A 27153-nucleotide genomic window follows, 5' to 3' on the forward strand; every position below is an offset into this window, starting at 1 on the left:
AGACAATAAGCGCCGGACTCGCTGGGCTGAAGACGGAAAAAAAATACAAAGTACTTTTTAAACCTAGAAAAACAACAGTGCGAAAAGAAAAGTATAAATCGCCTAATTTCTGGATCAGAAATCCTTACAGATCAAGAAAAAACCCTAAAAAACTTCGCGAAATTTTATGAACGATTGTATAGAAGGGATGACAAAGTCTAACATAAAAACACCACTGCATCTAAATTAGCATCGTTGGGACTTCCCCGAATTCCACTAGAAGCCAAGGAAAAAATAGATACTAAAATTCTAGAGACCGAGTTTTTAAACGCACTGAAAGATATGGGCAAAAATAAGTCACCGGGACTCGATGGCTTCCCCGCCGAGTTCTACCTAACATTTTGGGAAGACTTAAAAGGCCTTTTTACGACGGCGTGGAGTTATACGATAACAATCGTAAATTTGACCCCTTCGCAGTCCAGAGCTGTTATAACTCTTCTTCCCAAAACGGATAAGGACACGCTTCACCCGGGTAGTTATAGGGTAATTACGCTACTAAATCCTGATTATAAAATTGCCACTAAAGCAGTTAACAACCGAATACGGTCGGTTTTAAACCATGTAATATCTCCTGACCAGAATGGTTTCATACCAAATCGATACATTGAATATTCGACGGTTTAACTCTTATCGTTTGTACCCGTTGCCATTTTTTACCGCGGCAGTCCAGTTACTGACTGTTTAAATTTAAATGGACAAAGGCATATAAATATCATTAATTCGAGCGTGGGGCGTTTGAAAGCAATTTTTGCAATTACTGAAATTTTAATGGAATTTAAGTAGCAAACTTTTAAATCGAGCATTCTATTCTATTGCTGTTGAGCGTCAACACGTGTCAGCGGAAAACAACAGTTAAATTTATTCTTACAACTTCGGTGACGTAACAGTAACTAATTTGCGAATGTTAATGGAAGCCTACGTGTGATATTGAAATGGTTTATTTGGACTACAATGTGGTATGGTGAGGTGTTTTATTGCTGTTTTGTGTGTAAGTAACGTATGCAGACGGAATACTGCGACGTATTCAACAAGGTTTGCAACGGAGTATCGCACCTTATAGTCGCGCGCCTAGTTAACGCTCGATTATTTGTACAATGGCCGATTGACGAGTTGGTTTGTCATGCACTTATAAGTGGCGATCCTTTGTCGATCTCGCCCCTATTCTTGCTGCTAATGGTCGGTGAATCTTACTTCATTGTTGTCGTGGATCGCCCAGATTAGAATCAGTGACCAAAAGGTCATCGTCTGAGGCGTAAAGTAGTCAAAAATAAAAACAAGCAGACAAAGTTTTTTTTTTCTTACAGCACTATCACACCTTTGTAACTGTGAAATTGGAAGAACAATGTTTACAAGTTATGATGATTGGTTTATATCCTTTGTTACGTGGCAGGTAATTTAATGCGTCAGACGATAAATTTGATGTATTGCATTTGTTTTAAAACTGACGCAATTCCAACGCTCTGAATCAGTTTAATGATTGTGTTAACATCAGTTCGTGTAAACGCGTACATAAAGGCGGAATATAATGAATAGCCTCAGGCGTATCAGTCAGCGCTGTATGTAAGCAATTTTTTCTCATATGGCTTATGTCTGCATAACTGTGACGACAACTGGGCACTGTCGTCACTTAACCAGCGGTTAAGTTGCTCGCATCGATGTGCAAAGACAGAGCCCCAGTCATGTAAAGATTCGTGTTAATACGAGTGTAGAGTTTGAGCTGAAACATAGTGACTTATTTGTAGGCGAAAAACAAAGGTTTATCTGCACCGTACAGTACTCAACGATGTTATTTCAACAACAAACCGGATTTGTAGTCATATCAAAACTCAGAGGTCGCAGCTGTACAAGTAATTATTTTCTAAAGTATTCATATATGCGCGATAAATTGTCAGGAGCCCAGGTGATGGATTTTCAGTAGCATTTTAAAGTTGGTGCGTTATCGATTTTGTTTGTTCAAAAAACTTGAGCGAGCATATTAACTGCATCAAAATAAATCACGTTTGAAACAAAAATTGCCGCACAGCTGACTGCCACATTGCGAAGCCAGTTTGTTACGTATTAATATTCAGTTTTAATAATTTAGGCTGATTTCATGGAATTTAAAATGTTTTGCCGTTGTTTGCTAGCAACGAACCGTTTCGAATTTAAATGGCCTTTTGGCATCTTGTCCAACGCCCTAAATAATGTTTGTAAACTTATTTACTGATTGCAGTAACGGTCCTTTTGTTCCCTGGTAACTCATTGTAAGAAGTTGTTTGTGTTTACTAAGACCGCGTTGGTCCTGCAAGCGCAGTCGTTTTGAAATCTTCAAGATGCTGGTCGCTTAGTTGAACAATAGCTTTTGAGACCGTTTCTGCCCACGCGTTGAGCGTTGGTAAACAATATTTGAATTAACTGACGTTGTGATTAGATCTATATATATCTAGAAAACTAGGGCGAGCGTTTTCATTATTCTACTTTTACTACACCAACGTTCAGTCATTATTCTATTTTTGAACTCATGCTCGTGGATCGCTCTGAGTAGAATCGAATAAACTGCAAAAACAGTCAAACGTCTGGAGCGTTTAAGAGTCCAATTTCCTGAACACTCAAGATAGTAAGGCCTCAATCTTGCAAGTTAGCGTATATTTGCAGACACTTCAAAACGCATGAACAAATTGTTTTCGCTTCTCATGACATCTTGTGCCACGTCCAATAACCGATATAATTTGCGATAAAGAATCTGGTAATCTTTGAAAAAAAGATATTTCCGTATGGTATGTTATGCTGCACTAGACATGAAAAAGCTAAAACCTTTAAAGCGAAACACGCCACTGCAGTTTTTAAATGATGCAAGCAACGCAAGAATTATCATTCCCCAAAGATTTGGGCGCAAATATGGGTACTTTAATTTGGAAAATAACTTCAGTTTACCTTTTTTACAAGAAAAATGTTCATCCAAAATAACTTTGAATTGTTGCACTGCATTAGTTTTAACCAAATCTACATCTACTGTAATTTCATGGTCTTAATAAAGTTTTTTGATAAAAAACCTAAAGTGCACATGTTTTGTAATAACTTTTCTTTACTCTAGCTTTGACGTCGACCGCTTACAGTACAAATAAGAGCTTTTAAATTGCAAAAAAAATGCATTAATCGGAGATTAATTTATCTACTCCTGTACCTTTATATGTTATGTTATGGAGGTATTGCTGCAAAAACAGTTTAGTTATTCTACCAGTGAAATATGTCCGATCGGTTGTTTCTCCCAGTTTGTGAACAATATAAATGAAGCTTGTAATCAGACACGCTGGAGTAAAAATTCGTTGCACAGTTGTCTGCCACATTGCGAAGTCAGGTAATGCAGTTAATTAGCATGTAACTACAGTCGAGAGTTAGACATACAATAGTCAAACGCATGTATTATGTTTCTCCGTTTGTAATGCAATTTCAGGTAAGCGTTGTAAGGCACAAAAACATTAGTTTTGCAAACCCGACTGCTTTACCTGAAGCCCAGATTTATTTAGTTTAGGTGTTTATAAGTTTTCGTTTAAATTCAAGTTTGAAGGCAATTTAATGTGTAATTATGTTTATCAGCATTACGAACCATGAGATGTTCTTATTTGTTCAACGTAGCATTCTTTGCCATAGAGTATAATTTGTAAGATTGATATTTCAGGAGGCATAAGTTAACTCACACCAAAAATAAATTCCATCGAGGTAATGTTTGCGAATCAATAGGGTTGAAGTTAAAAAAAAACATGATGACACCCTCCAGTGAAAAAACCCATCGATGTGATGTTTGTGAGAAAAGTTTCAGCCAACGTGGAAATTTGAAAAGACACATGTTGAAACACACCAATGCGAAACTCCATCGGTGTGATGTTTGTGAAAAACGATTTACCCAAAGATGTAGTTTGAAAAGACACATGTCGATTCACAACAACAAAATTGATTCACGAAAATCTTATCAATGTCATGTTTGCGAGAAAAAATTTGGTCTCAGTGGAACTTTGAAACAACACATGTTGATACACACTGTGGAGAAACCTCATCGATGTGATGTGTGTAAAAAATGTTTTAAACGACGTGGTGATTTGAAACAACACATGTTGACACACGCGATTAAGAAAGCACATGGATGTGAAATTTGTGAGAAACGGTTTCGTCAAAGTGGACAATTGAATGAACACATGTTTATTCACACCACAGAAAAACCTCACAGATGTGAAGTTTGTGAAAAAAGCTTTAAACGAGGTGCAGATTTAAAAAAGCACATGTCGACACATACCAATGAGAAACCTCATCGATGTGATGTTTGTGAAAAAACATTTAGCATGCGTTCAAACTTAAAAACACACATGTTAACACATACCAATGAAAAAGCTCATCGATGTTATGTTTGTGAAAAAAGATTTGCCACTGGTGGAAATTTGAAAGCTCACATGTTGACACACACCCATGAGAAACTGCATCAATGTGATGTTTGTAACAAACGATTTAGTCTTAGAGGAGGTTTGAAAAGACACATGTTGACGCACACAAATGAGAAACCTTATCGATGTGATGTTTGTGAAAAAAGATTTATACAAGGTGGACAATTGAAAAGACATATCTTGACACATTCAAATGAAAAAATTCTTTAATGTCATATTTGTGAAAAAGTATTTGCCGACACATCAATATGCTGTTCGTAAAATAATAATGCTTTCATAGAAGATTGCTCTAAATCCAAATGGATTCTTTGAAACGTACAATGCATTCAAAAAACATATGTTTAATCGCGTTTTCGATGGAGATTTGTTACTATAATTCAAATGCAAAAATGCACGCGGACGGGAATCAGTATTTGCTAAAGAACGTCAAAATTATTCACTAGCCACCACCGTTGTACTGTCTTGTATTGTCGGTTTATTAAGTTTGTTTTCTGTGTAGGTGCTTATTTTCCTAAAACGGAAGTTAGTTAGTTACCTTAATTTCACGATGTGTTTTTCATGTTTTTCACTTAATCGCATTCACATCTTTTTGTTACGTTCACGTTTATCTTATAACTGTTCGATTGCTTTCCTGTGCATTGTTTTCAATTATACGGGAATTTTACCCACACCTTGTGTTCACTGCACCTTGCTTTAACTCCTACCCTGCCGTTGCCTTTCGCAGCATTCCAGCTGCAATCTCCGGTGTTACATTCTAAAGTAAGCCGCTATGACGATGATAATTGACCGGTGCGTTTCGACCACGTGACTTGTGGGTTTCCTTGTTTCTTTTACTAGTTTCGTTGCAATCCCTTTTTCGAGTGTTTTCCAGTGCTTTTGCGGGCCACGTGTGGTGACGAGGAGTTCTTCCCCGACTGTCGTACTGTTCAGTTGTGTTGATTTTTGTGCAGCGCAGTGACTTTGCCAATATTGTAGAGTTTTATTTAGTGTTTTTAAATAAAGACAGCAGTGCTCGAACGCGTCTAAACTAGGGTTTTTCGTGGCTAGCCGTTAGTGCAGTGTTCGAAGGCTTTTGGCAACCATTAAATTGGGCGCCACACATGTATATAAAGTATATATGATAAAATATTGGACTAGTTTTTACCCTTTTGCTGAACCTAATGACCGCAGAGTTCAATTTAGAACTGCTGATTAGCCCAGGTTTCTTAGTTGCTATTTTATGTGATTGTTAAGACGCATGTAAAGTTGTCAAATAATAGTGTAAGCTGCATGCTGTGATGTTAGACACTGTTGTTTCACAATCGTTGATTCTTTTGCTACAATAAAACTAATGGTACAGTTCGTATGTTGACCTGTAACGGCCTCACATAAAAAAAAACTAAAATTAAACATAGGCGTTTCGTGGTTCGTCACAGTAATTAATTCAATTACATCTTGGCTCACAAAACTCTAGTGATAACAGTTTCTGAAGACTCAGCACCGAGCCTAAGTCGCGTATTTGTAGTGTACCAGCCCACGGTATGATCCTGTCGTGGGTTCGAATCCCCCCACAGAAAAATCTGTCCTATGTATGACAACGCTCGGCAAACAGCTGAATCGGTGCAACGCCTTCATTGAGTCTGATGTGCTGTAATTTTCCTTTACATACAACCCGTTGATTTCATTGGCACATGCAGGCAACTTTGCAAGGGCAAATATTGACAAATCTTTACTTTCATGGGTAAACGACTTTTAAAAAATACATAGGCAATAAACATATGCGGTAAAATTGGGCTCAAGATATCAAAGTCCACATACAGCCAGTGCCCTATATTATCCTTACGTATCGGCGCTCATGGCTGCTTTGTATTTGAAACAAGTTCTAAAAGCATAATGCTTCGCGGTCACATTAGCCTAAGGATCTTTTCGCCGGAAATCCCACAGAGAGGCATGTTTCCTTTGGGAGTGTTTGCTCGTAGCATGGCCCACTACCTATGCAAAGAAGGCAGCAAGAGTTTGATAAAAAACAATGTTGGGTAAATGTTCAAACTTAATTTTGACGCCTGTTTTGACCTTTGTGAAAATTGAATTTCATGTGATACGAAGCATATGCTGGTAATCCTTTTACAACAATATCTGTAAATAGTTATTTGGCAGGATGATAATTTGCAGTCACGCCTGACAAAACGCACTGCTCGAATCTTATATTCATAATAGCTACCCACCAAACCGACCATCCTTGGTCATTTTGTGTTTAGCTAAGATTTAACCAGCTGCTTAACAATTAGACTGAAACCGTACGATACACTTTTGAATATCTAGGCTTCCTCGCACTCATTTGGACACTTTTTTGACAATGAGGACCGTTCGTTACCAAGATCTTTCGTTGCAATCTGTGTATTTATCTATGGCTTATCATTTGGTTGAGCACGGTATAAACACAGACACGATTCCCATTAAGTTGAGCTGGAGCTACTCAATTATTGGAAATGCCTGTGTTCCCAGTATGCAGTTGTGTTTGTCAAGTTTTATTTTTGACAAAACATTTGATGACCTTTGAATATGTGACGACTGTCTTCAGTTCGAAACAACATGTCGCGCAAAACTTAATTTTTTTAGTGTTCCTAAAGTAGTGACTCAGCAGTTTTACGATGACTAACAAATAACTTTCAAACAACAAAACAGGAGACGTCGGGGAAACTAGGCACAGATTGAAACAAAACCAGGGAAAAATCTGTGAATCACGCAAAAATATGTCCAAACCCTGGTCATCGCATGCAAATGCCTGGAAACAAAAAGTTATATTTAAGTGTATTTAACAGTGCGACTTTTGGTTTATAAAAATGCAAATGTTTGACTCACACTTATGACATGATAGATATTCGATCAGTGCTGACATTGACTGTTTTAATTTATTCTGCTTATACTGTATTTTACGTGCAATTCTTGGGTAAGCAACACAGATGTCGAGTTGATAATTGACACTTTGTGCAATTTTGGCCTACTAAAAAAAGTCTAGTTTCGCTATTTTGCGCAACCACGAAAAGGGTTCGCCACACAGGAAGGTTCACATGTGCCACAGTAACTGAACGCATATTTGACATCTGGATTTCTAAGCAAACGCTGACAAATGTTTTAGCAGAATGAGCATTTTGTAGAACTGCAAATTTTCGTTTTACCAGAAACGCTAGATGCAGGATTCAGCTCGTTGAAATATTTCAACTCAGTGGTTTGACCCTGTTTCTGTTCTATATAAAGACGCTTGTAATCGGGCACACAGGAAGCGGAAATTGTTGCATAGCTGACTGCTACATTGCAAAGCCAGTTGATGCCAGTCAGCTTATAGCTTCAGTCTAGAGTTCGGCTTTGCAGAATGTTTAGAAGCTCATTTATGAACTGTTTTTTTTTGCGTCTTTATACTAACGTTGAAATACGCCTCGCAGTTTATCAGCAATAGCTTGACGTCAGGTCAAAAACTTTTAAAGGTTAATTAAGTTTTCATATTAACTTTGATTGCAAGTAATTAGTGTGTGGTTACAGAAATATATCGACCTGACAGGCGTATGAATTATTTTGAAAAAATGATTTTTCTTACATGATTTTCTACAACTCGCCTAAAACGAACATGTACCTGAAGTTTTCTGATATTATACTGTGATAAACCTACGATAGGTAAAAGTCATCGTTTAACCAACGACACGCTGAAATAAAATACATATTTTGGGTTAAGCGGCAATCAGGGAAATTATTGGCGATTACAAATATAAATGGTCCCATTGGGTTCCGTTTCATTGTCTATCAACGTGATAATGTGGCCATAACGTATCTTTCACAAGCAATGGGACAGAGGACCATAAAGCTAATGCCTTCATCAAACGCGAAGTCTTTTCCTGTTCTAATTTGCGGTGAGGCGGGTAACAGAGGGTTGTTTCCACGAGATCCTGTTTTTGGCACCGACACAATTTCAAGCCAATGTTAATTAACGGAATTTACAAATATGACGTACTCGGTTGAGATTACGGCGAGTGTGAAAGACGTCATTAAACAAATCCCTTCTTTAAACAATCCCTTGAAATATCTCATTCTCATTAAATCGTCATTTGGTGTGGAGTAGTGGATCAAATTTTGTTGCAGATTTTCGTTTTTATTATAAGGGATTCTTAAATAATTGTTCACAAAATCAATTTTGAAATCCCACCTGTTGCCTGCTCTTTTAATTTCTAACTTCATGGGAGCTAGCTAATCTTTGCGTCGAATTGCTTCCTGTAATACAGTGGTTCTCAAAGTATGGTTCGCGACCCAAACATGGGTCGCGCTATGGTGATTCATTTAGGCCCAAACGAACTATTATTGCATTAAGTAAACACAAACGAATTAGCTTAATGTAGTGGTTAAGTTGCCTCACTCGACCACGTTGTACAGTAAAATAAACCAACCATTACCACATACAAGCCACATAGGACAATAGTCTACCAACTTTACTGTTACGCACACCGGAAATAATAGGACAAGTTAATCATGCGAAACTGAACTTGGAGATTTAACAGTAAGCGTTTAAGGATGAGTAAATATTCGTACAAGGAAACATTTTTAGATTTGGGATTCACTTCTATCAACGATCATGCTGCAAAGCCACGATGTGTGTTGTGTTATGCAGTGTTGGCGAACGCTTGGGTCGTGTTTGAGGCTTGGGTCGTTAGAAGAAAAAAGTTTAAGAACCACTCAGTGGCGTGTCTAGGATCGGTTTTAGAGGGGGGCAACATCATAAAATATATTGTGCCACCTTGCGGTGACAAGTGCGCAACCTTGCGGTAGACTGTGTAGACCACTCTGTTAGCACCTGCTGTGCCTACTAAACTCGCAATATCAAATAAATGTTGGTTAGCCTATGGCCCTGTGAAGCCCTTAATCTTGCTGTAAGTAACGAATGTTATAGTCACGATTCGATCTTGTTCATGTAACACTTTTTAACACTCGGCACAGTTGTTTCTAACAGCGGTCGCCTCTTAATCGTTGTGTGAATTATCTTCACTTGTATGAGTGTGACGTAATAAAATCCATTGTAACGTCATACCCGCAGTTGGACGCCAAGTGGCCTGGATTGGCATTCATTGTTTATTTAGATGTGTGACGAGCATCAATGCGTTACGCACATTAAACAAAATAGCGCACACTGCTCTTTACAGTTTTTGTCTGAAATTACAAGATTGATTAAATACGCTAGTGGAACCACTGCTGTAATACGGGAACGTGGCAAAGCCGCAAGTCGCAGCTGCACAACCCGTCAATGTGTACATTACTTTGTTTACGCGCACCAAGTAGCTTTAGTAGTCCGATTAAGGTTTGCAGTAGCGAGTGAAAGCTAGAGTGTTATGTTAGTTAGATTAAAAAGGACGAATTCGTTTGTCTTCAATGTTTGGAACACACATTTTCAATCATTTTATTTCAGAGTAAATGTATGATAAACCTTTTCCGGTAGTGAAACTTATTACAAGTATATTTGTGGGGGAGTCGTGTTGTGTTAAAAATCCTCCACAAAGGTGGGTCGAGAAGCAAAAAAGATTGAGAACCATTAGACTAGAAGGATGGCTTTAGACTACTTTTACTACAAGACAAAAGTTAAATCACTTTAACTGTTGCGTGTATATTAGTTTTAATGTATTCTACATCTCTTGTAATCTAGGCCTTGAAAAGTTCAAGATCAATTTCCCTTAATTACAATGACTTCAAGATCAATTTCCTTTAATTACAATGTCTTAAAAAGCATTGACCGCTTCACGCACAGATAAGAACTTTTGAACTGAAAAGATATTTTCTGACATATATTTACTTTTACTCGGTAACCTTTGTAAGGTTAATTTGATTCAATACTGGGTAAATGAACTGGCTTTTTTACCAGTGCTACTGTAATATGTCCGATAAGTTGTTTGGCCTTGTTTGTAACCAATATAAATGACGCTTGCAATCGGAAACGCCGCGAAAGGAAATTGTTGCACAGCTGACTACCACGTTGTCAGTTGATTTCGGTTAGCTCAAAACACTACTTGAGAATTGGGGTTGAAGACAGTTACACACATAAGTTAATTGCAAAGTAGGTGGTAACTTTCATATTTTTTTCAGGTAGCATTCTTGTTTTGTTTTTTTATTGTGTCAGACGACTCATACTAAACACAAACCTTCTGAATGTGATTTTGTGCAAAAAGATTTGTAATAAGTGTACATTTAAAGTCACCACATCAATGCGTTGTTTCTGAAAGAGCTTCAGTGAAAGTGGGACTTTAAAAAGAGAGATGCTGACACACACAAAAGAAAAACCTCATCGATGTGATGTTTGTGAAAAAAGATTTAGCATGAGTGGAAATTTGAAAAGGCACATGTTGACACACACAAATGAAAAACCTTATCGATGTGATGTTTGTGAAAAAAGATTTAGCATCAGTGGAAATTTGAAAACGCACATGCTGACACACACCAAAGAAAAACCTCATCGCTGCATTGTTTGCGAAAAACGCTTCAGTGTAGGTGGAACTTTAAAAAGACACATGTTGACACACACAAAAGAAAAACCTTATCGATGTGATGTTTGTGAAAAAAGATTTAGCATCAGTGGAACTTTGAAAAGACACATGCTGACACACACAAAAGAAAAACCTCATCAGTGTAATGTTTGTAAAAAAATATTTAACCAAGGTGGAAACTTAAAATCACACATGTTGACACACAACAATCAGAAACCTTATCGATGTGATGTTTGTGAAAAATGCTTTAACCAAGGAAATAATTTGAAAACGCACATGTTGACACACACCAAAGACAAACCTCATCGATGTGAAGTTTGTGAAAAAAGATTTCGCCAAGTTGGGGTTTTAAAAACACACATGTTGACCCACACCAATAAGAAACCACATCAATGTGTTCTTTGTAAAAAAAGATTCAGTCAGCGTGGAACTTTGAAAAGACACATGGTGGCACACATCAAAGAAAAACCTTATCGATGTGATATTTGTGAAAAAATATTTATTGATCGTGGAAGTTTAAAACAGCACACATTGACACACACCAAAGAAAAACCTTATCCGTGCAATGTTTGTGTAAAAGCTTTAACCGAAGTGGAAACTTAAAAACACACATGTAGACACACACCAATGGGAAACCTCATCGATGTGATATTTGTGAAAAAAGTTTTGCCCGAGGTGGATATTTGAAAACATATATGTTAATTTAACCCAATCAGAAACCCAATCATTGTGACATTTATGAGAAAAGATTTGTTGACACACCAAAGCAAAGAGAAACCTTCTTGATGTGATGTATGTGGTGGAAATTTGAACCAAAAAAACAAGTTGACTCACAAAGTAAAACCTATTCTATTAAGTATGAAAATTTTTAAATTTCATACAACACATTTCAACAGTGACATTTTAGTGCACCAATATATAACTTTTGACGAGAGCTGACTTTAATTTCCCTTGTAAATTTAAATCTAAGACTGCAGTAGTGCAACATATGTCAGAAAGCATTTGTTTGTACGAAGTATGAATGGTGCACAAGAGGAAAGTTGTGAAATTAATTTGCTGCGATACATTTTGTTTGTTTTAATAAAACAAATTGCATTGTAAGAAAGCGCAACTTTTCATAATGCTCATGTGTACTCAACCGTGACGTACCCTGTTCTCACATGTAACCTATTGGTTGACTTGCGTCGCAGAATAGTTATTTGGTAGCAGACACTTTGTGCATTATCGTTTGCCTATTCATAACCGTTTCGTTCTACTATTTTTACAATAAAAGTTTCGTCACACAGGAACGGTCACATGCACCACAGTGGCTGAACGCATATTTGTCACCTTATTTGGTTTTTGAAGCACGCACTAGAAATGGCTTCAGCAGAAATTGCATTGTACAAGACTGTAAAATCACCAAAAACGTTTCATGCAGGATTCAACTCGTCGCTGATCGCTTGCTTTGATTTCAGTGGAGTGAGTCGAATTGCTTCCTGTAATACGGGAACGTGCAAAAGTGGGAGGTCGCAGCTGCACAACTAACTTAGTTAAGGAATTTTCAGTTGCGAGGTAAAGCTAGTGGGCAGGTTGAATAACTTCTGTTCTGGACGATTGTAGCATGTTTATAGCGCACAGGTTTACTAATGGTCTGTTGTGGTTGTGTGCATAACCCAAATAAACTTTGAAAAATATAAATGAAGCAAGCTAAGCCTAAGTAATGAAGCAAAAACCTAAGGTTATGAGCATAACCTATAGAGTATAAACTTTAAAAAATGTAAATTAATATGGGAGTAGTACTTAACGAAGATTTGGCGTGAAAGTTTTAATCACATGTGTAATCGCACCTGACCCACATACTTGTTGCTGCACATAAATACTGAAATTAATTTTTTCGTGATTCTTTTATCAAAAGACCTTGGTAGGTTAAATAAAGTAAGTAATTTTTTACAATACTACATACGATTTTAAAAGTGTTATTTTGTCTCATCTTGATGATCACTTGTTTGTTGCACATATTTTGTTAAGAACTGTGTGAACCATTTTCCAGTGGAATATGCCCGAACAGTTGTTTGCCGAATTTGTAACCAACACAAATGACCATTGTAACCGAACACGCGGGAAAAGGAAATTGTTGCACAGCTAGCTGCCACATTGTGAAGCCAGTTGATGCCGGATAGCTTAAAAGGTTATTTATGAAATTGTTTTTTCTGATAGCTAATTGCCGAATGGTATACTCTAGAAAAACAAATGATGGTGCGCAATTTTCTTCAAATTTAGGCTATTCTAGCTCGCGTAGAATTTGTAAGAAGATATCTACTATCCCTTTGTATATGGTGCATGTTGTTACAGAATATCAGTAAATCGATTTTTGTGGTGAGCTAAAAAATGTCGTCGAGCATTTCATTCAGTAAAGTCAGGTAAGCAACTAAAGGTGTATATTTCGTTCCCAAACATAAAAAACAGTGTTTATGCTGGAAAAATAACGATTTTGTTATTTTACCCAGAACATGTTTAAGTTTAGCATGATATAATGAAAGTTATCGACCAAAATACATGACATACAATATAAGTATCATTCCTTCTTTACAAACAGTTCAATGAGAAACAACTATATTTATCGGGTTAATGTTACTGACAGAGGAATACCTAATTGTGACGTTTATGAGATGAGCTTTTCATTAAACAACCAAACGTGATGTTTGCGAATCAAGATGGATGTACAAAATCTGTTGATGAGAAACCTCATCGGTGTGCTGTTTGTGAGAAAAGATTTGCCTTCTGGAGTAGTTTGAAAACACACATGTTGACACACACAAATGAGAAATCTCATAAATGTGATGTTTGTGAGAAAGGATTTGCCTTGCGGTGTAATTTGAAAGCACACATGATGACTCATACAAATGAGAAATCTCATCGATGTGATGTTTGTGAGAAAAGATTTGCCTTTCGGAGTAATTTGAAAAGACATATGTTGACACACACAAATGAGAAATCTCATCAATGTGAAGTATGTGAGAAAAGATTTGCCTTCTGGAGTAGTTTGAAAACACACATGTTGACACACACAAATGAGAAATCTCATAAATGTGATGTTTGTGAGAAAGGATTTGCCTTGCGGTGTAATTTGAAAGCACACATGATGACTCATACAAATGAGAAATCTCATCGATGTGATGTTTGTGAGAAAAGATTTGCCTTTCGGAGTAATTTGAAAAGACATATGTTGATACACACTAAAGAGAATATTTATCAATGCAATGTTTGTAGGAAAAGAGTGAGAGATTTGAAAAGTCACATGCTGACACATACCAATGAGAAACCTCATCGATGTGCTGTTTGTGAAAAAAGTTTTGCTTTAGCAAAATATTTAAAAAAACACATGTTAAGGCACACCAATGAGAAATATCATCAATGCGATGTTTGTAAAAAAAAGGTTTCGCATTGGTGCAGATTTGAGACAACACATGGTGACACACACCAATGAGAAACCTCATCAATGTAATCTTTGTACAAAACGATTTACCCGTGCTGGACATTTAAAAACACACCTAATGACACATACCAATGAGAAACCTCATCGATGTGATGTTTGTGAAAAGAGATTCACCAAAAGTGGAGATTTGAAAAAACACATGTTGATACACACTAAAGAGAAGCCCCATATTTGTGACGTTTGTGAAAAAAGATTCGGTCGTGGCAGCAACTTAAAACAACACATGTTGTCACACACCAACGAAAAACAACATCGATGCGATGTTTGCGAAAAGCGATTTAAACGGTGTGGCCACTTGAAAGAACATTTGTTAACACACACCAAGGAGAAAACCCATCTATGTCATATTTGTGAAAAAAGATTTACCCAAAGTGGAAATTTGAAACAAAATATGTTAACACACACCAAAGAAAAACCTCATCGATGTGATGTTTGTGAAAAGAGATTCAGCCGAAGTGAAGATTTAAAAAGACACATGTTGACACACACCAAAGAGAAGCCTTATCGATGTGATATTTGTAAAAAACGCTTCACTGCAAGTGGAAGTTTAAAAAGTCACATCACGACACAACACAATAAAGAGATTCCATCGATGTAATACAACTACAGATTTAACAGAAGTAAAATTGTGAAATAAACACATTATGATACACACACTAGACCAGCGGTTCCCAACCTGTGGGTCGCGACCCTAACTGGGGTCGTCTGAGGCTGTGATTCCCAACCCCTGGTCCGCGTAAATATTTTGCCCGTCCGCAAATAATCTTACTTTATGCCAAGCTACTTTTTAAAATGGAATGATAAATAGGCCTATTGCAAAATTGTTGGTGCCTGTGAAACTCATTTTACTCTTGGCTGTAAAATTCTCCACCGCTGATATTCACAAAATTGTTTAATAAAGGTTTTTTGACGCTTATGATTGTTTTGTCACAAACTTAGCATTCAACATTTTTTTGTAAAACAAAGTTATCTTCGCTTTTGAGATGAGATTCATACTGGAAGCGAAACAACAGCAAACAGCCCACTAGCATTCACTTTTTAAATGGATTTGGCGTTTTGTTGTTTGAGTTGATTGCCGTTTGGTTGTAATTTTACGCCCTAAATACATAGGCTATGACTAATCTTGGTGAACAGTTTCGGAGCGCCGTCAAATTTGTGCCTTTATACACGAGGTTCGTAAAAGACACAGATTCTTAGAGATTGAATAAAAAACAAAATTTAAACACTTGCCAAAAGAGGTAACAGGTCTATAACGCATATGATACACACACTTGTTTTCCAAGATAACAAACCTTTTCACTAGACTTCCGCATTTAGAATATATGTCCTTCAAATATATGTTGCATTTACTACGATCTTTTGTTGCCGGTCCGTGGATTTTTTTTGCATTTTTACCGGTGCAACTAAAATATACAGGATCATTTGGATCACTTGGAACGCTTGGTGCATTGTTAACAAAGCTTGGTGCACCTTTATACAGCCTGGTGCACCTTTATACAGCCTGGTGCAACTTTATGTCACTTAGTGAAGTGCTCTTCAACCGGTGTGCACGGTGCAATTTGCATTGGGTGCACCAGTACGTCAGGGTATACAAGGGTGAATCACAAACTTTTAATGAACCATTCATATTTGACCTTCAGGATATTAGAAAAGGGGTGTAGGTTTCAATTGATGCATAAATGAACCTTTCATTTTAAAATAATGTTTATGTTTAACACTTTCAGTCCGGTCGACGTATATCTACTTCAAAATACGCTTTGCGCACAGTGCAGATTGACGTTAATTTACGTCAAAAGTTTTTGATCAAAAATGTTTACATCAACAGTTTTGATTTTAAGTAAACAGGGTGCATGAGTTCGTCACAACAAGTTTAAGGGTTCACCAGACGAAAAAAGGTTGAAGAGCACTGACTTAGTGCATCTTAATTTACTTGGGTGCACATTTATATCGCTTGGTGCACCTTCATGTCGCTTAATGCACCTTTATATTTGTGGGCGATTCACTCACCAGCAATATGTACTTGCAGTCAACACGACTGTGCAGTTTACAGGCGATCGGATGTCACAACTGTAATATTTACATTCAAAGTTAGATCAAATTAGAACACCTAAAGTTGGAAACCTATGCAAGAAAGCCTATCACGACAGCAATGCACAGAATCACACGACCGCCAAACAAATTTCAGTTGAATACAATTCAATAAATCTTTTCAGTTTGCCGCAATATTTCACAGCTGCGATAATGTAGAGATTAGGTTAGATTACACAACTACGACATCATTACACATAAATCTCAATCGCTAACCAACCGACACAGGAAGAAACAGAGTAACAGACAAACCCTGACACACAAACTTGGAAATGATATCAACCACGCTACAGTTCGCGTATGCGCAGGAATGACGTAACAATCAAACGCTTGTTGTACAATGCGCAATGAAGCGTGTAACATGAGGTTTGTAGCGGTTGCGACATAATTTGTGCAAACTTTGCAATACTTGTTTACCAAAATAGCTCGGTTTTGACTCGCTAGCTCCAAGGCTGCGAGGAAGTTAATATGTATAGCAACCAAATCCCACTGTATTGACAAATCATGTTCGAACTTCGTAATATTTCCTGTCGCAGTTAATTAGGATGCATATTCGACTTTGTTCTCTGGTGTTTGCGAGTTTTAACCGTATGTTTTGTACCGTGTTGTGATTGGACGTTACTTTCTGTGGAAATTTGTGCAAGAGCCAATGGCCAGAGCATAGTTGTGCAGTTTAATGCCACGTGGTATGAATTGATAAAACGCACCGCTAATGTAATTGGTCACAACAGTTTTAGCCCAATAGCAGTTAACTTAATTTGCTTGCTGTTCAAAATGCTTACTTAGAGTAATGTGTTTGTTGCTAATAGAACTTGAAATTATGAGTAAAGGTTGTTATTGTTACTTTCTAACGACTTGTTTTGTTTCTTAAACCTTCTATTTGAATAAGCATGTTGATTGAATAAACAAACTGAGGTGCAAAACCCTTGTTGATCGAGACTCATGACATTGATTGATGGAAGAAACTCTGAAAGTGAGGACGAAAGTACAGGTAGCCTTTATCTACCACACGTAATACCGATTGGTGTGCCACCGCGCCGTCCGCTGGTTTATTACAGAAACGTACACAGGACTGGTGCGCTAGACTGTTTGTTCTAGCAGACTATTTTGAACTCCCGCCTAGGGAAGAATTCATTGAAAGTGTTTTGACTAGAGACATTGCCCTGCAAAAAGGTTCATTCATACCCAACCGAAGGTATATCACCACAACGTATAGTTTCAACCTACTGATCATTCCAGATCCAGAAGAAGCAGATCGTTATCGCGATCTATGCGCTATACGTAAATTGACCAACATAAGTACTGTGTTGTTAAGTAGGTTACGACGGCCATTTACTACACCTTTGTACCCACAGGTTCCATAAACAAATAATAAGAGCGCAGAGAAATTCTCACATAGAGTAAATTTCATGTGTTTTGTAAATATACCTTGCAGATCATCACGTCCGAAACTACAGAAATACCGTTTAAAACCTGTGCACGGACTAGACTCTTTTGTTACTTGAAATAAAACAAGTTTAATTTGTTCCCACAAACCGGATAATACAATGTAAATCGTCATTTGGCGTGCAGTATAAGAAAACGTTGTTTAAAAACGCACGTATTAACACAGTTATTAACACAAACGAAAAGTAGCAGAGATATTAATCGTCAACTGGCACTTTGACATTATTAACGTGCATGCGTCACGTTGTTCTGCTGTGACAGGTTTGAACGTAATAAGTGATTTTCTACGCTTCCAAAACCACACATGATACGCAAACGTACAAACCTCGGAGGTCGCAGCTGCACAAACGATCACTGTCTAAATTGCTTGATGTACGCACTACAACTGATCACAGTAGCCCAGAGGGTTTCTGCAGTGGCGAGGTAAAGCTAGTGTGTAAGTTAGTTAAATTTGTTAGTTCGATTTTGTTGGTCTGATATGTCAAACAAACACAGGTATAGTATTCCACTACCTAGATATTTCACATGTGGTGTGTAATCTTGCATTAGATTTGAGAAAGTTGAAACCTTTTTAGGCGAAAAACGCAACTGCAGTTGTCAACTGAAATAAGTGACGCAAAATCAATATTGCACAGAGATAGATTTACCGCAATAATCTGGGCATAAAAGTTAGTAATTATAATGATTCGTTTTCGGTTTTATCTCATTCTACATGTGTTGTCATCTTATGGTTTTGTAAAAGTGATCCAATAACCAGACGTGTATATTTAGTTCCAGACTCAATATACAATGACTTTGTTTATTAAAACAACAAAATGTATCCCAGTGCTAACCGCTTACGGCACAAACAAAACTTTCGATTTGTTGAAAAACGGAACTGACACACTACAAAAACCAGTGTGTTGTTTCAACACGCCGGTGTGTTTCAACCACACTATCGGTGTGTTCTAAGAACACGGCAGGTGTGTTGTTACCGCGATAAGCGATGTGTATTCGCTAAATGACACGCCGCACAGAACGGACAGCACGCCAGGTGTGTCGATTAAGGTCAAGGTGATCGGTTTCAAGTCCAGAAACACAGAACAACACGCCACCCTGTTGTTTTGTTGCTTTTTTTCTTCCCGTTTGGCTTTGGAAGTCACTCAACCGTAACGGCAGGAACGCACGAAATGGCTTTTAGGTTCTTTTTTCTTTTGATTGACTTAAACTTAGTAGATTGTTAAGAGACTTAATATCAAGGCTAATAGGAGTTAATTGAGTATTAATTGACAAGTTTTAATGTATTCAAGACTTTTGGACAATGTGAACAGGATGGTGTTGCAAATCTAATAAAGGTTGGTATATTTACAGTTTTACATATATTTGTGCATGACTGCATGTATAAAACATAATAGCTTGTTTTTTTGTATTAGGCTGGACTGTAACCAAATGAATGAGCGAAGTGGTTTTCTTAACAACTTGGTATCACTATCAAGTAGAACACATACAAAACATGCATTCACGTGACCTCTATTTGCATTTTTTGCCAAATTATAACAGTTCTGTTGGTAAGTGCTTGAAAGTGGTAAAGAATTTAACTTTCCATAATATCAATTCCTTTATACCAGAACTTTCTCCTTAATGATTACATATTTCAAGTGTTTAATTTGTTGCAGAGTCCTGCACAAAACCTGATGATGCAACTGACCTTACTGTGTATAACATGGATTATTGAACAACCAAGGGAATCTATGAAGGAACTAATTTTGTTACAAGGGCAGCATGTGGTAGGCATTAAATCCAATGTTTATGGCTGATTTGCAAACAAGTAAACAAGTTTGAGATAGTAACATTTGAGAAAATACATCTTTTTTCATTGTACGATAGCATATTATTCTAGTGTTCTTGTTGATGGATACATTACTTATACATTTCTTTATATACATTATATACTTGTTTTTAGACAATCAACATTAAGGGACACTCAATATCACTTGCTACCAGAAATCTTGAAGGGACATTTGGTGTGTGAGTTTAATTGCCTTTTAAGTAATCGTCCTCTTTCTTCAGCATATTTTGAATATATATGGTGTTTACTGTTTTGCAGATGGTAAACGTAACTGATGTTCTCAAAAGTGCCATAGGGGAACCTTTGGATAATCATATGCTGCTGCTTGTTTGTGAAAGGAAAATGCTACAAAAAAAGAACTGTTATCATCTTTGAAACACAGGTATTTTGATTAGATCCATTAGTAACTCCAACAAACTTTGATTTTATGTAACCTTAACTATTACAATCACATTAACTGGCTGTAAAACCTTGTTTAATAACTGGTTATTTACTTTACAGGACCAGTTTGCAACATCGCCTGGTTAAGTGTTGTTGTCAATAAGAATGAAAAAGGTTTTCTTTTGGTTTCGATTTTTCATTGTAATACTTGTTATTATTTTTATTGTAGTGATATTGAACATGCCATGACTGTGCATATGCCATATGCCTTGTTGAGTACATCACAATTATATAGCATCTGCCATGGAGTTGAACTTTTGTTTTTGCGTGTATTTTTTACCTGTGTTTTTCCCCCACCGTTACATTCATGCCATAACTTTGTTTCGTTTGTTCTGTTAAACGTTATGTTCAGTTTCTTTGATAAATGCGCTATTTCGTTGGTACGGTACTGTTTACAATAAAATACAAAACGGTATTTGGTGTGTCATGCTTTATAGCTCTAAACAACACGCAACACGCGTGTTGTATGAGTGTGTTCAAACAACACACCAGGTGTGTCGCAAAACTGCAGCTTCAAACAACACGGCAGGCGTGTCGTTGAACAACACACCTCCAAACAACACACCACCTGACAACACGGCTTGGTGTGCCGTGTGTTGTATACGGCTTCAAAATTGGCGTGTCGTTACAACACACCGGTTCTTCTAGTAGTGCATAATTGCGCGAAAATTAATTTTACTTGTGCTCCATTACTATCAGTTTTAAATCGATTCAATAATGGAAAAAACGATTCATCTATTTTACCAGTGCCAGTGTAAGATGTCCGTTCAGTTGTTTTGTCCCATAAGTAACTTTATAATCAGACACGCTCGAAAAGGAAATTGTTGCACAGCTGACTGCCATATTGCAAAACAGTTGCCTGTTCTCTTCGTTTCAAACTTTATGAAACCTAGCTAATCTGGTCATGCGTCGAATTTCTTCCTGTTCTACCGGAACGTGGTAAAACCGTAAGTCGCAGCTGCACAACCCGTTAGTGTGTACATTAATGCGTTAATGCGCAACAACTGATATTTGTAGCCCAGTTAAGGTTAACAGTAGCGAGGTAAAGCTATGTTATGTTAGTTAGATTCGAAAGGACGGATCCGTTTGCCTGTTATTATCAATCATTTTACCAAGTGGTCTGTTATGTTGGGTTAGATTCGGAAAAGTGTCATTAAGGGCGTTACGTAAATGCAGTTTAGTACAAACAAGGGATGCGAAATTATTGTCAAACCTGGTTTGTTTTGAATAGGATGACTTTACTTTTACTACACGTCAAATTAATTGACGTGTTGCCTGCATCTGAGTTTTAATTAATTGTACATCTGTTGTAATCTTGAGGGTTTGATGAAGTTCAAGACCCATTTCCCTCAAAAATTGTAGACGTGGCATCGACCGCTACACACACAGATAAGCACATGTCAACTGAAGAAATATTTTCTGACATATTTGCGCAAAAATAATTACTTTTGCTCGGTAACCTTTGTAGGTTAATTTGATTTAATACTGGATAAACGATTTGACTATTTTACCAGTGCCACAGGAATACGTCCGACCAATATAAATGACGCTTGTAATCGGACATGCTGGAAAAGGAAATTGTTACACAGCTGGCTACCGCATTGTGAAGCCGCTTGATTTCGGTTAGCTTTAAACATTACTCGAGTATTAGGATTGCAGATAGTTAAACGCTTAGGTTATATGCAAAGTATTACATAATTTAACGTTGTAACTTTCATTTTTTTTTCAGGTATTATTCTTGTCATTTCATTGTGCCAGGCGACTCACACTAAACATACGTCTGGTAAATGTGATGTTTGTGTAAGAATATTTGCTATAAGTGGACATTTAAAAACACACATGTATACACAAACCAGTGAGAAAAAACGCTTCAGCGAAAATGGAAGTTTGAAAAGGCACATGTTGACACATACCAATTCTAAACCGTATCGATGTGATGTATTTGTGAAAAATGCTTTAACCGAGGTGATTATTTGAAAACGCACATGCTGACACATACCAAAGAAAAGCCTCATCGATGCGATGTTTGTGAAAAGTGCTTTAACCGAGGTGATTATTTGAAAACGCACATGTTGACACACACCAAAGAGAAGCCTCATCGCTGCATTGTTTGCGAAAACCGCTTCGGCGAAAGTGGAAGTTTGATAACACACGTGTTGACGGTTGATTGGTCATGCGTTTATAAGTGGCAAGCTATTGTCGATCTCGCTCGTTTCTCTTGCTGCTATGCAGGTGAATTATATTCTATTGTTATTCATGGATCGCCCAGATTAGAATCAATGTCTGCAGCATAAAATAGACAAGTTATGAACAAACGAAAGGTTTTATCTATACAGCATTATTTCATCTTCTGTAAGGTAAAACGCAGAAATAAGAGCCTTACAGTATGATTGGAAAAACAATGTAGATTTGTTTGTATTGCATTTGTATAGAAACCGACGCTATTTTAACGCTCTACATTAGCCTAATGAATGCGTTAACATTAAATCATGTCAAAGTTTACATTGAGGCAAACTGTTATGAAAGGCCTGAGGCGCTGAACTAAATCAGAAGCATTTGACCAGTTAGCTAGCGCTGTATGCACGCATTCTTTCTCACATCGTTCGTGTCTACTAAAGCATGACAACAACTACGGATAGTCGTAACTTCCAATGGTCAAGTAACACGGATCGATGCACACAATCAGATCCTCACACATAAAGCTTTGTGCCAGAGTTGCAAGTCGGGACGGGTTCGGGCTTAGGTATTTGTGTGAAAACGGGCCTGACTTTACGTTCAGTGTCCGCCATTGTTTTTTGAATAAAAGCACTCAGCTAAGTAACAATTATCTGGCTTTGACCAAATGTCCACGCTACTCTAAAACGTATTGTTTACCCCGTTGTCTACTATTGTGTTTGTTGCCTTTCTCTTTTTTCTTTTTCATCCTTTGTTGCAAGGCTTTCTTGGATAGGCCTGTAAATCAAAGTTTCGGGCCTAAACGAGCTTTGCAAAAACGTTTCTAGTTCGGGCCGGGTTCGGGCTTATACTTTCAGGTTCGGGCCGGGTTCGGGCTCAGATTTCGGGCCCGCTTGCAACTCTGCTTTGTACTAATACGAGTGTAGGGTTTTAGCTGAAACGTATTGACTTGTTTTAGGCGAGAAACAAAGTTTATGTAGATACACCCTAAACACTTACTAAAAGCCATTTTCTTTTTTAATAGCCATAAGTATGTGTGTGTTGCAAAAAACGCTATTCCCTGATTTAATCGACTATTTCACACACTATTTGTTTATATTGAGGTTTTTCGTAATTACGGATTCTTGTTTCCTCTATTCGATCTGTTTCATGCCCAATTTAGTACCAACATCCAAAACGGGTTGCCATTTAAATTTTTTAAGTGGGCCACAGGACTTAACAGGATTACGAGACCAAAAAGTTACTTTTAGGGGGGCTCAATATACGGAATGGTGAGAACCACTGTTCTAGGGCTTTGCAATACAAAATTGCATCAAAAATGTAATGAGCCTGTTTCGACAAATAAACGTTTTGCAAAATACCCATTTGCCAACCGCAATATAACACCGTTACAACATTTTCCAACACTTAAAAATTCGATTGTGTATAGTTTGCCGTATTGTGCAGAAACAAAGCAGTATTTTTTTTGTTGAATTAGAAATATATTTCTTGTTTCAAACAGCTAAAGTTTTAACATTTAAGTTCAGCTTACAGCACTGGTTTGCGGAATAAAGCGTTGGCAGTTGTTCAATGGATTTTAAAAGAAAAGCTTCATACTCTGCGTAACCACACTCGCAAAATAAAAAAGGGTTGATTCATCTGCAATAAGTGAACAACACGAGAGAAAATTGTCATTCAACCATGATCTGGAAGGTGACATTCGCCCCAAGATGAGGGAAATATCAAAGAAGACCAGTGTTTTTTTGAAGAAGCTTCATCAAGATGGACATTTAGAAACGCACAAGTCAGCGCGTTATAATAAGAAACCTCATCGATGTGATGTTTGTGAGAAAACATTTCGTGATGCTGGAAATGTAAAACAACACATGTTGACTCACACAAGTGAAAAACCCCATTCATGTGATATTTGTGAGAAACGAATTTAGCCGAGTTCATGATATAAAAAAACACATGATGACACCAATGTGATGTCTGAGAAAAATATCATTGTGATATCTGTGAAAAAAGCTTTACACAAAGTGGAAATTTGAAAGTTCACATGTTGATACACACTAATGAGAAACCCCACCAATGTAATACTTGTGAAAAACGGTTTAGTCGACGTGGAAGACTTAAAAAACATTATTTGACACACTCTGGTGAAAAGTCCCGTCTACGTGATGTTTGTGAAAAGTGGTTTTGGTCTAGTGCAGATTTGAAACAACACATGGTGACACATTATAATGAGAAACTTCATCAATGTCATATTTGTGAAAAACGATTTACCTGCACTGGTAGTTTAAAAACCCACCTGATCACACATACCAATGAGAACCCCCATAGATGCGATGTTTGTGAAAAAAGATTTGCCCGTGCTGGGCATTTGAAAATCCACTTGAAGACACATACCAATGACAAACCTTATAGATGTGATATATGTGATAAAAGCTTTGCCCACGGTGGAAGTTTAAAAATACACATGTTGATTCACACTGATGAGAAACCTCATAAATGTGGCGTTTGTGAAAAAAACTTTGCCCAGGTTGGTCATTTGAAAAAACACATGTGGATTCACACCTATGAGAAACCTTATCGCTGCATTGTTTGCGAAAAACGCTTCAGCGAAAATGGAGTTTTGAAAAGGCACATGGTGACACACACTCAAGAAAAACCCTATCGATGTTATGTTTGTAATAAACGTTTTGCCCATAGTGGATATTTAAAAACACACATGTTGATTTACAGTAATGAGAAGCCCCATCGATGTGATGTTTGTGAAAAAAGATTTCGCGGAATTGGAACTTTGAAAAGACACAAATTCATACACACTAAAGAGAAACCCCATCAATGTCATATTTGTGATTGCAGTTATCTGTCAATAAGGAGCTAACAAAGGTGGACAGGTGGATGAGAGCAAATAATCTATCCCTTAATTATAACAAAACCAAATACACGATCTTTTCAAACCAAACCACATGTTCCAAGCCACAAATCACAATGAACGGGGTGGAGCTGCAGAAAACAGAATCACTTAAATACCTGGGTGTGATTTTTGATGAAAAATTGTCATGGGCCCAGCACATCCAACACATCAGAAGCAAGATTGCTTCAGCTGCTGGAGTTCTGTCCAAATTAAGACACTATATTCAATCAAGCACACTCCGAAACTTGTATTTTTCTCTGGTACATCCACACCTCCTGTATGGGCTGCTCTCTTGGGGCTTTGCTAACAAAACAACCATGCAAAAAATAGCAGTTATGCAAAACAGAATTATAAAAATTATTACCAACAGCCCTTTTCAGTGTTCAAGTAAAAAATTATATCTGCAAGCCAACATTTTAAAAATAAACGACATGCATGACATGGAACTTGCCAAGTTTGTATTTAAATTCAAAAACAGAAAATTACCGCCAGTTTTTGATGACTTCTTCACCTACACATCGTCCATACATAAGCATGCAACAAGAGGCGCTTTAAAACAACACTTTTTTGTCCCACGTGTTTCCACAAGTCGCGGCCAACATACACTTAGATACAAATGTGCCAAGGTATGGAACAAACTACCCATTAAGATTACAGATACCAAAACCGGATTCACAGTATTCAAGCGTAATTTAAGGTTTTTCCTCATTGCAACATATTCCTAAACCCACAGCCACAGGTATGCTCACTGGCACATTATGTAATGTAGCACCACGAGGTCCTGTGTTTACATTCCACGGGGTGTTTTGTCTTAATTGGTCCCAAAATTCCTGTGCTAATTACCCCGCCTTGCACGTAATCAATCGAATATTGCTGCGAGGAAATTGCTGTGACCTAGTCTGCTGTGACGCTTTGCCTCGTGAGACTTCTCTTATACTCACAACGCTTCACAATGACTTGAGATTTTCATGTGCAGAATTTATCACTATTTTTCAAACTTTATTGTGTCCTTTATTGCCTTCTTTTCCTGTTTATTCCTTGTTTAAAAGTATCATATTCAACCGTTTAAATAGATAGGGTCAGCTACTTGTAATGGCCACTAGTGGCTCCAGCTGATCCATTTTTGTTTGCGCCGTTGCAATTTGAATGTACATACGTAACCGATTACTTACTGCGCGTGAACGAAATAAATAAATGAATGAATGTGAGAAAAAATTTGCCCAATGTGGAGATTTGAAAAGACACATGTCGACACATACAAATGCAAAACCCCATCAATGTCATATTTGTGAAAAAAGATTTGCCCCGGGTGATTATTTGAAAAGGCACATAATAACACACACCGATGTGATACCTTATGCTATGATGTTTGTTAAAAATTTTTGCTTTCGTAGAAAACTTCTCAAAATCCAAATGAATGTCTTGAAAAGTATTAAAATTAACAGTTCTCCAATCGCGTTTTCGATGGAGAATGTTTACTATAATTTAAACGCAATAATGCACGCAACGAAAATCCGTACATGTTAAATAAAATGAAAAAAGATATACATTTGTCACTATTAAAAGTTAAAAAAAACTGTTTTGTTTATCATATTTGTCCCTTTTCAATTTTGTATGAGCACTCATAGTTCATGCCACATCCATTGTTGATGCTGAATATATATTTTTCAAACAAAATGTGCTCCTTGCCAAAGTGTCATGTACGATTTTGTTTCTTGTGATGAAAAATTTTAGAACTGCTAACCAGCCCAGGTTGCTTAAAATAGGTAAGTGTTTCACCTGATTGTAAAGACGCATGTAAGCAGTCTTCAATTATAAGCTGCATTTGTGTTGTGATGTTAGAC

At 37.2% G+C, this 27153-nt stretch overlaps 4 protein-coding genes and 1 long non-coding RNA gene across 6 annotated transcripts; all 5 read left to right on the forward strand.

Moving 5' to 3' along the window:
- Positions 1-1492: 1492 nt before the first annotated feature.
- Positions 1493-5471, forward strand: LOC145217697 (uncharacterized). The gene has a single exon (XM_080085036.1). It carries the CDS (start codon positions 3780-3782, stop codon positions 4662-4664), a length of 885 nt encoding a protein of 294 aa, XP_079941162.1. The 5' UTR covers positions 1493-3779; the 3' UTR covers positions 4665-5471.
- Positions 5472-10593: 5122 nt separating this feature from the next.
- On the forward strand, positions 10594-12188 carry LOC145217698 (uncharacterized). Its single transcript, XM_080085037.1, has one exon. The coding sequence runs from the start codon at positions 10724-10726 to the stop codon at positions 11552-11554; it is 831 nt and encodes a 276-aa protein (XP_079941163.1). The 5' UTR covers positions 10594-10723; the 3' UTR covers positions 11555-12188.
- A 1389-nt stretch (positions 12189-13577) lies between these two features.
- LOC145217699 (uncharacterized) lies at positions 13578-14494 on the forward strand. Its single transcript, XM_080085038.1, has one exon. It carries the CDS (start codon positions 13632-13634, stop codon positions 14418-14420), a length of 789 nt encoding a protein of 262 aa, XP_079941164.1. The 5' UTR covers positions 13578-13631; the 3' UTR covers positions 14421-14494.
- A 4669-nt stretch (positions 14495-19163) lies between these two features.
- On the forward strand, positions 19164-20647 carry LOC145217702 (uncharacterized). Of its 2 annotated transcripts, XR_013857457.1 has the most exons (6): positions 19164-19297; positions 19376-19510; positions 19619-19729; positions 19906-19968; positions 20050-20173; positions 20293-20647. It is a non-coding gene; the product is annotated as an uncharacterized LOC145217702 (long non-coding RNA). The 2 variants fall into 2 exon arrangements; XR_013857456.1 differs by lacking the exon at positions 19376-19510 and having other exon boundaries at positions 19165-19297.
- A 3723-nt stretch (positions 20648-24370) lies between these two features.
- LOC145218177 (uncharacterized) lies at positions 24371-25218 on the forward strand. Its single transcript, XM_080085576.1, has 2 exons — positions 24371-25156; positions 25198-25218. The coding sequence occupies exons 1-2, from the start codon at positions 24446-24448 to the stop codon at positions 25216-25218; spliced, it is 732 nt and encodes a 243-aa protein (XP_079941702.1). The 5' UTR covers positions 24371-24445.
- The last annotated feature ends 1935 nt before the right edge of the window (positions 25219-27153 follow it).

This window comes from Phallusia mammillata, chromosome 3, assembly GCF_965637545.1.
Source record: "Phallusia mammillata chromosome 3, kaPhaMamm4.hap1.1, whole genome shotgun sequence".
Classification (NCBI taxonomy): domain Eukaryota; kingdom Metazoa; phylum Chordata; class Ascidiacea; order Phlebobranchia; family Ascidiidae; genus Phallusia; species Phallusia mammillata.